Genomic DNA, 16006 nt, shown 5'->3' with positions numbered 1-16006 from the left:
GGGATGGCACACATGGGTTATAGGTGTGTTTTGTGGATAGCATGTGGGCACGAGCTTAGACTGAGCAATTCAAAAAGCTCCCTTAAATCACAATAAGCAAAGAGTTCTCACTAACCCCTTCTGATATCTGGCCTTACAGCTAGTTGAATTTGGGGCAAAACTAAATTAATCTGTGAAGCGGACATGGACAGCATGTAAGTAACCACAACACAACAACTATTGCCTTGTTTTGTTGAAACTTTTATTAGGCGTGCCATGTGCCTACTTAATGACAACCAGCGTTGGTAGAAAGGTAACTGATAAATCTAGCAGAGAAAAAACAAACTACAAATGCAAAGTAAACAGGTATTACACAAGACAAGAAGTTTTTTAAATATTAAATATAAATGACAGCTTCATAATTAGAATTTTTACCACATTTTCACCACCAGCAGGTATTAAGTGGGATTTAAGAGCTTGTTAACACTGGAACCATTCAGCTAACCACAAGTCAATCAAAAATCATGTCAAGCTGTGGAGTCAGGCGGCTTTAAATTCATTACAAAGTCTCTCTTCAACATTCAACAAAGGTTTGTCCAAAAGCATATGTGCTGCCATGTACAGACTTAGAAGGCTAGCCCAAACCTTTAAGGCCAACTTCTGCCAAATGATTCTGGGTTGTTGCGAGGTTTTGAGGAGGTCAACAACTAGAAACACACACAGAATTAGTGTGAAAATCAAAAACTAAACACACATTAAATATAATGTATTGTCTGTGTACCCCTCAAGAATACTTTGCCCACATAGCCTGTGTGTGTTTCTAGAACCAGACCTGTACAACACAGGTGATACCACATATTTACATTTGCATAGACACTCACTATTTCTTCTGGTTCCATTTCATAACAAACTGAGAAATTATTGTCAAAAACATGAGGTGCTAGGGCTGGTCAAATGGACCTCCTACTTTGTATGTTGCTACAGTAGCTAGACACAGGGCAGATTGCACTGTAAACTCGTGAAAATAACTGTAGTAACCAAGGTACGCACTAGGAGTGCCTACTGTGAGTGCACTTTTAAAACACTTAAAATGAAAGTTAGCAAAAAGAAGAAAACACCAAAATGTTTCAACAAATGCTACAGAACGCAAACCAGGCCTATACTTTTAAGCGGTTGTTTCAATACCATGGCAATTAAAACTAAACAGTGCAGCCATACTTGTACATAAATGTGGCCAAATAAATACAAAGAGAAACTCAGTGCAAATAAAGTCTCGAAATACAGATAAAACAACAGTGCATTTGGCAAATTATATTCCAATAACCAGATAGAGATAAATTGGCAATTTTAGCTCCAGTCTATTAAATTATTTCACCTTCCACATGTCCACTTTATTCAGAATCTGTTTCATTTTTAGTTCAACTCATCAACATGGTGGCTCAGTGGTTAGCACTGCTGCTTCTCAGCAAGTAGGCACTGATGAGTACTGGGATCGCCCCCAGTATGGGCAGGGCCCTTCTGTGAGGTTATCCCCATGTACTCCTGCATTGCAACTCCCTACTTCAAACAAAGATCTCCATAAAACCCAACAACTCAAATAAATTGTAGAGGTTTACTTATCCCATACTACAATCCAATCTAGGTTAGGAAATTAAGACCTGATGAGTCTGGATGTTTCTATCTAGGGAGAGCGCAGATAAAGCAGCAGGGTTATATGGTTTTTACCACACATTCAAAATAGTCTACAAACATGCGCCTCTGCTCAAAACACACATTTTCTCCTGCACCACTGATGGCTGATGTGAGTTCAGTTATTGGGTGCTGCACACATTGTTCTGGGTAACTGCAGTAATAAGTGGGACATTTAACATAATTTGTTGCTGACACAAGTTGGCCTACGAAAAAGCTAGACTGCATGTTAACTTTCTCACCAACAAAGAAGAAGCAAAGGCATGTATGGTCAACAACAGTCAATGTATAGACTTGCAGCAGCTGCTTTCTCTGGTTAGTGCCATCCATTTTTTTTAGCTAATGAGGAGAACGTTAGCTGTGTTTTCTGGGTATACCTCTTGTCTGGGACAAGCTGCTCAAACATCCTAAAATAAAACTTAAAGATTCAGCAGGACAAAATGTTGACATGTGTCAGTGTTTGGTAAAATGTGGGTATAACAAATGTATCCAAACAAAATGTATTAGTATGCTAAGAGCTTGTTTGGGGGGATGAAAAGCAGGAGATGAAGAAAGCTATAGCAGGACCTTGAAACTTAATATCATACTGTTAACACAATCGATGATGTCCTGATTCACAAAAGGTTTGTCTTAAGATGCACTCTGTTTGATTTCATGTTTTCTCACCAATCAACAAAACTATAAATAACATGTATGTACTGTACTTACATTTGTAAACATACTGTAATAAACTACTGATATTTAGCCAATTATACAGACACCCCAGACACTGAGTGGAGTCAGGGTCAGTGAAGGAATTGAGATTTAAGCATGTTTAAGTTTCTGCTGCGCCTAAAGACAAACTCTTTGTGAACCAGCAGTTCTATCTAAAATCACAACTTTTTATGAACAAATCATGCCTAAAAAAAAACATATAGGGTAAATTATAGAATACTGACTGTCAGTACCCACATACAGAGCATTATCAGCAGCCAACTGCTCTATCGAGAAAAAGCCTTAAGATTTATACTACAATCATCGACCTGACACCTTCGCAGTCAATCAAACTCAAAAGGCCATGATATGTTGGCATCATTTTAGGCAATAAAGTTGGACAACTGTATTATTACATATGATGAACATAATGCAGTATGACCAAAGTTAATGTTTTTCATTAAGAATACACACCATTTACTACATCGTGCTACATACTCTCCTTTACATGGTTCGTCTTTCTCATTTAGACAAAAGTAAAAGTGTGATTGATGTAGTTTTTGGTTGCAAGGAAAAACAATATTGTTAAACTATTGTTGGTGACAATCCTTGTTCAGTTATATTGCTTAAAAATGCCACCTGTCTATCATGGCCAATACCAACACCTTTTGTTTGGACCGAATGATCCGACAGCCCTGGCCCTCTTCTGGACTCTCTGCAACTACGATGGCTGAGACTCTGTCTCACAGGGGGCGCTGTGACTCTGCTCTGAGTCCACCTCTTCCTCCTTCTGAACCCCGTCTTCTTCCTCCTCCTCCTCCTGCTCCTGCTCCTGCTCCTGCTGCTCCTGCTGCTGCTGCTCCACTGATTGGCTCTCACTCTCTACTTCTTTAGTGGGTCCTTCATCTTCTACCAACTCTCTCTCATCTGAGGAGAAGATATGCAAGTAAGACATGTATATAACCAGTACATGAATATACAGAACAATATGGAAGGGTGAGAGAAAGAGGGATAATGTGAATAGTTTGCAATGCAACAAATGATTGGTTGTTGGGAGTTAAAATAATCAGTGATGAATCAAAGACATTTTGCAGCATTCCCTTTGTTAGGGTGAACAGAAGTTACACAAGAGTAAGGAAAAGAAAAGACTGTAAGAGGCTTTACTAACATCCTTTAAAATCTCCCTTTTCCCATCCAACACCACGGCTTACAAGAGGATAATTCAAATGGTAAAATGTCTGTTCAACACAAAGAAAAACCCTTTCATCATCAAAATCAACAGCAGAGGCTATGGTGCTGCAGATACATATGTGTTAAATAGATCATATCATATTATTAGAAATCATTGGTTCTTAATGTAACGCTTAGTATGTAGGTTTCACTGTGTATCTAAAAATCAGGATTCACAATCTAAATGCACCATTATTTGCACACTTTAAGATTAATTATAGTGCTGTCAAACGATTAAAATATTTAATCGCGATTAATCGCATTAATGTCATAGTTAACTCGCAATTAATCGCACATTTTTATCTATTCTAAATGTTCCTAGATTTCTTTTTGTCCCATTATTTTTTCTCATTTTAATGCTCTTATCAACATGGAAAAGTGGATCGGCTTGCTTTGTGCTTTCGTCGCCTGGCTTTGACGAGGGGGCGGAGAAGAGCTGTGTGCTTGACCATCAAGTGGTATTTCAGACTGGACGTGCTGCGATGATAGCTCAGTTCACAACGACAAAACACACAGATCACTTTGGTCTTCTCAATGGAACCATGGAACTCGCCATCCACTCAAAACGTATCGTTACCCTACTACTCTTTGGCCGGCTCGCAAGCCCAAACAAGTGTGTGCAGCGTGCCTGTTGTTATCTTTCCGGTCTAGCTAGATCCGGTGTGGTGTTGTAGTTTTTCTAACGTTACTAGTTGCTGCAACAGCATGTGAAAAAAACTACAAAGTTTGCTATGCCAAAAAGAACGTTAATCTCGCGATAAAAAAAATGTACGACGGTAAAATGGATTTGCGTTAACACCGTTAATAACGCGTTTAACTGACAGCACTAATTAATTCCATTACATAAAAAAATCATGTTTGGACAGGATTAATATTCCAGGTCATTGCTGCGGGCCGCACTGTCCAATAACAGGAGGTGGCTTGTAATAGACGAGAATATTCTGGAAAACAATCACATGAAACACGTCACCTGCTGAACTGGAAATGCATGTCTGAATGGGTAAAAACTCAAAACTATATTTTAAAAAGGTGCCTGTACAGATGGGACTTAAATTATGGGACGTACAACATGTACACAAAAAGTAGGTATTGGGCCCTCTAATTACAACTAGGTTAAAGGGGTGATTGAATGCAAAACTTGATTTTACCTTGTCATAGTTGAATAATGACAGTTTAGTGGGTAACTAGGGAATACATAGAAACTCAAAATCCCATTGACACCTCTTTCCTCTGCAAATCTCACAATTTGAAACTGCCTCTGAAAAAACGGGCAAATCTCCTCATTTGGCTCTAGTCTCTATCTTTGTCACGCCCCAACATTTACATAGGCTACACCACTGATCTGAGATCAGGTAGTCTTCTGAATAGGTCACGCAGATCTCAGACATTGTATACATTGTTAATCTGCTACTTTATCACTAAATTCACTTCTGAGACTTTTTTATGCGAGAAATCAACTATGTAGAGGTCAAATATGGGCTGTTTTACGAAAATTGATGGCTAATTGCAAATTTTGTCCGACTGTGTGTCGCAGTTCAGCAGGAGCTCAGCAGGCTACGTGACAGCGGCCGGTGCTGCCTCGCCGCCCGGCGTGTCCTACTTCATAGACTGCGGCTTGCTGTGAACTAGCTGGATCTCCGTCACGAAGGGAAGCCCGCGGCGCTCCATACCCGCGCAGAGTCACAGTTTCTGGGTAACTGGACTACAAAATGCAGAGGCCCTGATGGAGCTCCAGGGCCTGCAGCTAGCCGCGATCTTTACCCATAGGATTGAAGGGACAGTAGCAGCTAACGAAATCCCTAATGTTAACAAAAATGCATTAAATTGAAATCGGACACCATTGTTAGCTTTATAAGACCTTGGGGTAGATGTTATATAAGTGGCGTGACGAAATTCAAACTGTAAATATACTTTTATTATGCCGAAAGTGAAGCTAACTAGCCGCGATCTTTACCCATAGGATTGAAGGGACAGTAGCAGATAACGAAATCCCTTATGTTCACAAAAATGCATTAAATTGAAATCGGACACCATTGTTAGCTTTATAAGACCTTGGGGTAGATGTTATATAAGTGGCGTGACGAAATTCAAACTGTAAATATAGCTACTCTAGTTATGCCGACAGCTGGCAGCCAGCCAGCTCCGTAGCCCCGAGTATTCCAGTAGTCCAGTACCCAGGGAAACGGTGACTTTCACTGGGTATGGATGTTGCCACTTTCTCGTCAGACTGTGTGGAGCTCCTAGCTAAAGTCCAACACATCTTACCAAATTTGCAATTAGCCATCAATTTTTGTAAAACGGCCCATATTTGAGCTTTATATAGTTGATTTCTCGCTTAAAAAAGTCTCAGAAGTGAATTTAATAACGAAATAGCCCGACAAACAATGTATAACTTTGCAGTGTCTGAAATATGAGACCTGCTGTCTCGTCTCCAATGTGTTTGTATGGGGTTTGCTCAAACCAATCAGTGCGCAGCTCATCTAAATATTCATGAGCATACCATATTTGGAAGAAAAGCTCTTGTTCCAATAGAGCCATATTCACAGGGTAGTTAAGGGCCTAATAAAATAGCATTCGGGCAATTTTCAGCCCAACCAATGTTACATACCCTATTAGGAGACCTTAAGGAACAGTGTAAAATACCCTATATAATCATTCAATCACCCCTTTAATGTAGGCGTAAACCGTTTGGACAGGATTAATATTCCAGGAGAAGACAGGTAATACAGCCCTGCTCTTCGGTGACTAAATGTATCGCTGCGGACCGCACTGTCAAGAATACTTTTGGCTTTTTGAAACAATTTAGACATTAACTTCTGTTGATTGGAGAGCAATTCAATCAGTTAGAAAACCCATCTAAATATACTGTGCCCTCAGTGAAGACCAGATCTGGGTCAAACAAGTGTATTTTTTTTTAAAAAAGGACTTAATTTTTTTAGGATTTAAGGATTTGTTTAGCATTTTCTAAACAAATGTTAAGAATGAATCAGGACAATTCAGACAATACTACATCAGTTGTTCAGTTTATGTGATTTTCTAAACTTTGCAAGATGAATTTAAATTCTCTGAATAGGATGAAATGTATTTGGAAACACGGTTTGACCCAGGTCTGGTAAAGACATCCAGTAACTGCTTAAACCCATTGTTCCTTTAGTGTGATTAGAAGTAGCAAATTGGCATAGGCATTGGGCCTGCTTTCTACAATGTTATGGATTCTACAGCGAAGAAAAAGTTGATCCATTCTGGGGTAATCAGTTTAAATTAAGCCAGTTCAGACAGTGCAGAGAAAGGAGGGGAACCTGGACTCTGCAGTGGTATGTTCTGAGGGTTCTTTGGACTCAGCTGGATCCGGAAACTGTGGACCAAATTCCGCGGAGCTGGAGCCTTGGCTAGAGGCAAGATCACACTGTCAAACCCACTGGCCACTATAACGCAACACTGTTAGTGTGATCACAGGTATGACAAAGGAAATGTGCTGAGGAACGTCTATTTTCTCTGTTATACTGTTCTGCTTGCCTTATTACTGCCGCACGCACAGAATCAATTTGTAAAAAGTTACACTAACTAGCATTTGGGTAAGACATTCACACTCTTTAACTGGTATGCCCCTCTACAGTAGTTCAAAAGAGAGCAAGCTTTCTGGTTTGCACCACCATGACAACAAACAAAATGGTTGTCTGCACTGAGAATTTTTCAACTGATTTCATCTGGCAAAAATTATGGATAAAGATATTGAGAGATTATGTCATGCCAGTTGTATTTCTCAATTTGAAAATTATAATTTCTTGTGCTTCCTGTAGCAAAGAGGATGGTGATATTTGAAGGTGGTGGTGTCTCACCTCTGCTGGCTCCATACTCACTAACAACTACAAAAGGTAAAAGTTGACATCATTAACATTGGGAAAAGAAACAAACACAAACTAATGAAAAAGGTCAACTAGAGCAATGTTCTAAGAAGCATTTATCACAGGTGGTTAGGACATGGAGTAAGTAACAATAACGGTGCACACAACGGTGTGAGTATGAGATTGTGTGAGTGTGTTGTCTCTCAGAAGTAGCACATTGTACCAAGACATTGACAATGTCTTGGTCTCAAGTCTGAACCAATTTTCTCAATTACCTTCTTGTCTCAGATTCAGATGTTTATTCAGTCAAACAATGTTTGACTGCTCTTCCAGTGTGTATGAAGCAGGACAGATTCTAATTAGGACTTGCTATCATCGCGCTATCATAGCATTGCGCTCAACTTTAACACAACCCCCTTTCTCTGTTTTCTCAATTCAGACCTGAGGAGACCTTGTCTTGTATTGTCTTGCTTGCTGCCTGTCTGTCTGTGTTTTTCAGTACCTCCAGAAGGGGGTGCACTCTCCTCTGTGTCTGTCCCAGAACGCGGCGTTGGTCCAGGGGAACGCGATTCTGCTCGCAGCCTCCTCTCGTAGCTGAACTCCGGAAGCCTGGGCGCCTGAGGGCGTGTCTTCCTGGCTGGATTCAGGAAGTAGCAATACGCACAACGGAATGCTGAGGGGGGGGGGTGGAGATAGAAAGAGGGAGGGAAAAAGCAAACAAGAAAGCGAATTAGAAGGAGAGATTGTATAATTTCATAAATATGGCAAAACCCATGTATTAAGATTCCATAATTCCAAATTGTATTATAATAACTTTCTGGAGTTTATGATCCTAAAAAATTCGATTTACATTGTGTCTTTTCTTAAATGAGGTAGTCTTTCTCATTAAATGCAGTGGTGTGTTTCTGTTCTTACCTAGATATTCAAACTCTTCTTTCAGAGCCATGCCGTTATGAGAAAAACACTGTTGGCAAATCAAAGCGTATCTATAGGAAGGAAGGAGGGACAGAAGGAGGGGGAAGAGTTTGATAGAATACTGTTTTGATGTTCAGTGCATTCCAGTAGTTATTTAGTAGTACAATTTAATTTCCATTAATCGGCCTCGTCTACATCAGTCAGTGATGACTGGTTTCCCAGAGGACTTTTCATATGGACAATAAATGCTTCTGCAATTATAACACTTGTGCCGCAATGCTGGCAATGAATGGTACAACCAGGGGTGCAAAATGAACTGTCCACCGGCCACTCAATAGAAAAGAGTGAGGCAAAGCTACCAGCCATTTGCACATTTTACCAGCATTTGACTGGTGGATGGTGCTAATTTTGTACTCTGGTTACAACTGCAGCTTTTTTCATTCTTCCAGTTTCTGGTGCAGCTAATACTAACTTTGCCAGTAGGAGGCGGCATCAATGTGTCTTCATCTACAGGGTTAAACTGCTGCTGCTATTACTTCCCAATCCTATAGGTAATGCAGGTTGGTATGGGTAGAGGTGGTCTGACAATGACTGAACACCACTCCCTTGTGGGGAATCTGCAGACTGCTAAAAGAGAATGTGAGTTTGGTTTTACATCTAACAAAACGGTTGTTACCTGTTCTGTGGTCCATCCCCTACAAGGTATTCAATGACTCGGTCCATGGCTCCCCTGTCTTTGGGCAGAATGGGTCTTGCTAATGGGGGACCTGGTGGGTGCATGCCTTAAAAAAACAGTCCACACAGATGGAAATGAATACACACAGAGAGAAAATAATGTATTGCTCTTTCTAAATTCCGAAATATTATTTGCATTTCATATAGATTCATAGAATTAAGTACTTTAGTCTTACAAAACCCAAACTTAGATTTTTTCATGCACACATAGAAGGATTTTTGCCAAGATGCATTCAAAGGCTTTGCAACCTACCTACTCCTGGTATTGGAGAGCAGGGGGTCCTGGGTACCGCCCCTTGGAGGGAAGAGGCAGACAGAGCAGATCTCTCCGGTGGTCCTCCTGGAGCTGAGAGAGAGAGACAGGTTCTGTTGGCACAGCAACATGGGATAAAGACACAGACACTTCTAAAAAAACATCAAAGTCAAAAGCAACTGGGCTTGCTTTTCGTTCCGGTTGCCATTGACTTAGTACTACGCCCGTGACCTGGATGCCTGAAAATCTGCATAGACAGAGACATGACTTGTATTATTCCTTGGTGAAAGAACGCAACTGACAAGCTCTCACTGTCAACTCACGATGATGTGCCGAGCATCATAGATGGTGCACTTCCAAACGGTGACACTTCATCATACTTAATGTTAAGTATCTCTGTACGCCCCCTTACCCACAGGTGTGCCCCCTGGTCCATATCGGGGCCCTGCTCCAGGTAGAGGAGTCATTGCCATTGCAGTCGGGGTGCCCATCATCGGCATGGGTCTCATTGCCACCCCTCTCTGTCGAATCTCTGCATAGAGGAGAGGAATTAATCACAGAATTTGGTCTTTTGCAGATGTAAGAATTTGCTGTGTCTATCCTTCAATCATTATATTCTAGTGGGAAGGAATCACGTTTTGTAGCTCGTCATCAACACCACTCAACAAACTTTAAACGTGATGCTTTATCTTTCTATTGTGTATTGATGAGTGTTGTACCTTGTCCTGGCCTGGGAGTCATCTGAGGACGCACCGGAGTCGACTCCAGCTCCTACAACATAAAAGCAAACAATACCAACAAAAGTCAAACAAAAACAAAGATACAATAAAAGATAGAAACTAAACAAGCACAGAGATAGAGCAACAAAAAAAAAAAAAAAAAGACAACGGTACTCACAGCTTTCTTCTTAGCTTCGGGATCAAAGCGTTCCAGGATGAGTTTGGCGTTTTTGTACGTCTCTGTTTCCATCACTTCCTCCAGCTGAAAACACATACAAGGGAAACTTTCATTTTAACATGCACACTGGTTAAAACACAAAAGGAGCCCTGAGGACAAATAACTTGGCCAGAATGATTAATCTCGAAGTAGAAAACCCTAAATGTTGAGAGGGGACACAACATATTAAAAATAGACCAAGAAGTAGATGTTTTCTAAGTTGAAATTAGCCATTAGTAAAAGAAACAGAAAATATAACATTAGGAGGCAGCTGCAATTAATGAGCAGCAATTCCTGTTTGACGAGTCGTCAAACAGTACTTTGCATATTGGGAAAGAAATAGACAAAATATTGCATTTTGAAGACAACAGTCATTCTCCCTCCCCCCCATCACATCCAAACTCTCTTTAAACAAGTCAGTAAAAGACACATAAATGAAATGTAAACGGTGATGAATTGGACACTTACAATCTTTTTTTTGGAAGCCTTTAAATCTTCCAGTTTATCATCTAAAAAAAAGAAGCAAGCGGAAATAACTTGTCACTTCACTTTAAATCATCATGATCCAATAAAATATACTATGTCAAATATCATATATCCATATTTGGAAGTGGTGTGTAATTAGCATATTATTAAGCTAATGAGTTTGCATTTTTAAAATATTATCAAGCCATATTTGTTGTTTTTTGGTGTACAGTTTACAGTGATTGATTTCTGATGGTTAGAACCCAAAAGCAATGTTTGCCTTTATAGGCAGGCTATAAAATCAAAGCAGTTTCATATGTTACCATTTCATGTATGAGACAGCAGAATAGTCTACTACTGTAAAGAATGCATGAGAGTTAAGTATGACAATAATTACAGTGTGGTGAGTTTGAGTCCACAATGGGGAAATGGAGGTAATACAAATTCTGAAAGAATGCATAGTCAAAGTGTAATTTGGTACGTCCTATAATCAACAAAAGCCTGAACAGATACGTTGTGTGTTAGCTGGATGGACAAATGGATAGCGGGGGACTGATGGACAACTTACTGTTTCTCTCAGTGCGTTTGGAAAAGAGAAAGATCAACAACTTTCTGATGAGCCACACCCTGATGAAGAGGAAGAAAAAGAGAAGCCAGTAGAGAGATGTCGTTTTTCTTAATAATAATCTTCAGATTCAAACTTGTCAACTAACATGAAAACACTTTGCACGCTGTACAGCTTATCAAATACATGAACGAAAATGTACATACAACAGGGTATTCAAATAATATTTTAAGATGACACATCTAAGGTGCTTTGTACCAGATTAGAAATGACAAGGATATTGTAAAACAACATGAGCACTCACAGCACGGGGTATATGAAGAAAGGCAGAGTCATGGCTAGTCTCGGCAACCATTGATCAGGTAGGTAGAGACAGTACACGACCAGAGAGGTCAACAGGTATAGGACTGACGAGTAGAGAAGCAACCGGCCAACCCACAGCTGCAGACAGATACACCCAAACACATCAATGAGAGAAAAGAGAGTACAATTCAAGAATATCACTGCACATCTTGGATGTTTTGCCGTCTCTACCTTTTGCAAACGTTGGTTTTTGGCTCTGAACTCCTCCAGCTCTTTAATCTCCTTTAAGGGAAAAATGGAGGTTAAAGGTTATTTAAACAGTGCAAAGAATCTCAAATAATCAGATGTTAAGTCTAGAGTTCAACAATTGTGAATTTGCAGGAAATCCATTTCATTAACTTTACGTTATGTTCTATTTGTTCTCTGATTTCATTTGGCTTGCTAAAATATGAGTTACTGTTTCAGGTTGATACAAGTAAACGCCACATCCCATCTGCAATAAAATAGTTTTTTCATGAAGCAGAATTGATGACATTAGCTGGATAACTATGTTATGTAAAACGTGGAATTCCTGCCCCATGTTTAGTGTGATCATCCCATAATTCAATAATCCTGCTTTTGAGACAGGCCCCAGTTGATTGTACTTTACATCTTCATTATGAATAACTAAAATGCAGACAGGGCATGCAGGTTTCATTTGACTGCACTCATACATACACAGGGAAACTGAGAAAGACATGGCATACATTTTTTGTGCTATAAGCATTGTGTTAGTGCATTTAAAAAGTTTTTAATTTTTTTTATTTAGTCAGTACCTTTTCATGGTTCTCCAGCTGCTCAATTGTGGTTGGCTTTTTCTGGAAAGATCAGAAAATCCAGTTCAGACAAATTAACACTGGGATCTCAGTGTTGCTCACAGCCGACAGATTAAGAACTGAGCCCTTTGTCAGTAAACGATCAACCCTGTTGCTGTAAACATATTTGTGACTTATCAAGGGGTCAGTTCCTGGTTCACGGATATATATCGGCTGAGAGTAAATTTCACAATTCTGTACATATGTGTATCCCTCTGTTTATACAGTGGTGCTCATAAGTTTATGAACCCATGCTAAAGTTGACCAAAAAGAGAAATAAAAAAATAATCTTTTGGAAATTGATCTTAATGCCTTAATTAAAAAAAATGAGGAAAAAATCCAACCTTTAACGACACCAATTTTCTTTGTGAATGAATAATGTATCGTAAATAAATAAATGTTCTTCCTTAAAATACAGGGGGAATAAGTGAGTACACCCCTATGTTAAATTCCCATAGAGGCAGGCAGATTTTTATTTTTAAAGGCCAGTTATTTCATGGATCCAGGATACTATGCATCCTGATAAAGTTCCCTTGACCTTTGGAATTAAAGTAGCCCCACATCATCACATAACCTTCACCATACCTAGAGATTGGCATGGGGTACTTTCCATAAAATCATCTCTCTATCATCTCTTTATCAAGGGGGGATGCACTCTCTATTCCTTACTCTCTCCCGCTGTCTCTCTGGCTAGCTCACACCCTGTCCCCTTGACTTCTCTAGTACGTCTAAAAATAGTATATTAATTTATTTCCATCTAGCTTGGGTGCAGGGTTCACTGTGTCGACAGCTAACCAGGGTTATTATAGTAAAACAAAACGAAAATAAGCAGTGAAAAATATGTTTATAAAATATTATAAAACGGAGACTAAATTAAAAAATGTAATATTTAAGAAAAACTAATACTAAACTGAAATTGTATTGCCAGGTTAAAAAAAAAAGAATAAAAAAAGAACAACTCATTTAAATGTTTAGTTATTTAGCTCTAATCATTTCAATCAACAACAAAAAAAAAGGAGACAGCATGAATTTCCGTCAACTCTTGACACTAAACCACAGACATTAAACAGACTTGATATGAGATGGCGCTGTGCCGTAATTGTTTTACATCAGACGCTAATGTAGCGTCAACTCAAGACCTGTTAACTCTTCCTTTTCTCTCATTCACTTACCCTCCATCGGGATATCAGGCCCCCCATATCTGCAAATTACAGTAGTCCTTTGGTTCACTATGGAGCAGAAAGTTTCTGTTAGCACATAATCCTGGCCGTTACAGTTACACAATGTATGCTCCTGATGTTAAATACCATGTTTAACCCTTGTGTGGTGTTCAGGTCTGTGGGACCCGTTTTCAATGTTTGCTAAAAGAAAAATGATGCTATTTATTATTTCTTCTAACTCAAACTCACTGGCCTTGGCTCATTTTCTGTGAAGAACATAAAAAATAACTTATTTTCAATGACTGCACACGGTACACCCCCCCCCTACACATAACTATTACATATGAGGTGTTCGGGTCTACTGGACCCAAGCGTAATTATTACAGTGTAATAATTGTAGGTGATATGAAACTTAACTGTGTCCTCCACCTAACTGGGCCTGCTGTGTGTGTGTGTGTCTCTGTGTCTCTGTGTGTGTCTGTATGTGTGCGTGTCTGAGTGTAGGTGTCTGTGTGCGGGAATGGTGTCTTTCTGCACCTGCTATTCCCACACAAAGTTACAAAATTGTTACATGTCAAGCACTTTCACCTGTTCTGATTAAGTTCTTAGAAATAAGCATAAATGTGATCTCACAGGGGTAAATGGCATATATGAACCATAAATGATGTATATATCATTGATAATTGCGCTAAAGTAAACATCTGTTAAGTATTTTTACATAAATTGTTATGGCTGTATTGATTTAAAAGCCTAATAATGTGGTGGGTCCACCAGACCAGGGAATATTGGCTGTGTAACAAAAATATGAAAAACATACCATGGTTAAGCCTGGCTATGACACAGGATTTAGAAGGCTGCCGATATAAAAACTGGACACAATGGTTGCCAATGTTGTTGTGGATTTACTGAATTCTTTTCTTATGGCTCCTTATATAACTTAAATAATAGGCTACAACAAAGATGTAATTCATATTGAATAACATATTCTGTAATATAGTCAAACCTGACAATCTGTTCATTCTGCATGACCAATAGAAATGTTTGCATAGTTCGATATGACAAGGTCCACATGTGGCTGTTGTTTTATCACAGCTGTCATTTCAGCATGAAAGACAATAGTAAACCATGTGCAGTGTTTTTCATAATATGTTTACAAATTAGCAGAGAGAGAGAGAGAGAGAGAGAGAGAGAGAGAGAGAGAGAGAGAGAGAGAAGAATAGCAGAACGTTACATACTAGACATCATATACTTACAATGAAATAGCGTTAGTTAAAGCTTTAATGTTCAATGAGATAATTGGCTTTGTTGATTTGCATAACGTCTATAAGCACTCTTGGCAACATTTTCAGTAAATAACTTGAACTAAAAAAAATGCAGACCTCTCCTTTCGTAATCTTTCTAAACTAAGATGGTAAAAAGACTTGGGGTTAGCTAATAGTCCCAGGGTGGTCACCAGACATATTATTGTAATGTTACAACGTTAACTGTTACTTTTTCTTTAAAGACCTCACATTCATAACTTATAACGTTAGCTAGCTGTTTGCAGGCAAGTAGTGCATTACACTTTCACATAAGACAATTAAACCGTATATTAATATCAATTCACGTTTCCAGCTAACCTTAATGGAGTTATAGCTAGCTAACGTTAGCTGCTCCATCGAAACAATAACGTTAGATATTTCACACCGCTGCTAGCAAGCAACAGAAACGTTATATAACCATCACTAAACCAGACGGAGACCATTAACGTTAGCTTGAACGTGACAAAACCTTTATGTTAACGTTAGCTTGAACTTGACAAAACCTTTGTGTGAGTTAAACAAAATAATACATATATAAGTGTAACTTAACGTTAGCTAGCTATGTTAGCATATGTTAACTGCTAGAACTAACGTTAGCTATCTATTGAAACAAAAACAATAACAGACTAGCCCCGTCACCAGCAACACAACGTATTTGAGGTAATTCATTAGGCCTTTAATTTAAGTACTTACATTAGGTGGTGTTTCTGTTAAGCGGCAGTTTAGTCAAGTTGCAGAAACTAGCAAACCAAAGACTTTCGCTTTTACCTGACATCTCGCATCTCAACTGCCAAGCTTGAGTTGGCGCAGCGTCAGAAGACGTAACGGACGCAACACATGGATGACGTCACCCGGGAGTAGAGGTTGACTTGTTTCCCACAGTCCTTTGCGTTGTAGTCTTTTCTGGTCCTTTCGTTTTGTTATACATCCATGGGTCCTTTTGTCAAGTCATTGATTGAGTTTTTTTTTTACACCTATTTAAGCGTTTAGACTAAGAGAAGGACTGCATTCAGAAACAACTTGACATATTTTTCTAGTTGACCCTCCCAAAATACTGGGGCCACACACACACACACACACACA

At 39.2% G+C, this 16006-nt stretch overlaps 1 protein-coding gene across 5 annotated transcripts; it reads right to left on the bottom strand.

Annotated features, from left to right (window-relative positions):
• Positions 1 to 224: 224 nt before the first annotated feature.
• lnpk (lunapark, ER junction formation factor) lies at positions 225 to 15940 on the bottom strand. 5 transcript variants are annotated; one of them, XM_031316134.2, is made up of 16 exons: positions 15617 to 15940; positions 13635 to 13709; positions 12424 to 12465; positions 11840 to 11890; positions 11610 to 11746; positions 11309 to 11367; positions 10744 to 10784; positions 10237 to 10320; positions 10059 to 10110; positions 9752 to 9871; positions 9340 to 9432; positions 9028 to 9133; positions 8352 to 8422; positions 7939 to 8109; positions 6891 to 6980; positions 225 to 3288 (listed from the first exon to the last, which is right to left on the bottom strand). In XM_031316134.2, the coding sequence occupies exons 2-16, from the start codon at positions 13659 to 13661 to the stop codon at positions 3083 to 3085; spliced, it is 1350 nt and encodes a 449-aa protein (XP_031171994.1). In that variant the 5' UTR covers positions 13662 to 13709; positions 15617 to 15940; the 3' UTR covers positions 225 to 3082. The 5 variants fall into 5 exon arrangements, with proteins under 5 accessions (XP_031171994.1, XP_031171995.1, XP_031171993.1 ...); XM_031316135.2 differs by having other exon boundaries at positions 13635 to 13691; positions 15692 to 15940; XM_031316133.2 differs by having other exon boundaries at positions 13635 to 13691; positions 15617 to 15939.
• Positions 15941 to 16006: the final 66 nt, after the last annotated feature.

Source organism: Sander lucioperca, chromosome 15 (genome assembly GCF_008315115.2).
Source record: "Sander lucioperca isolate FBNREF2018 chromosome 15, SLUC_FBN_1.2, whole genome shotgun sequence".
Taxonomy (NCBI): Eukaryota; Metazoa; Chordata; class Actinopteri; order Perciformes; family Percidae; genus Sander; species Sander lucioperca.
The sequence above is the reverse complement of the archived record's forward strand: the minus strand, read 5'-3'. Positions and strand labels throughout refer to the sequence as shown.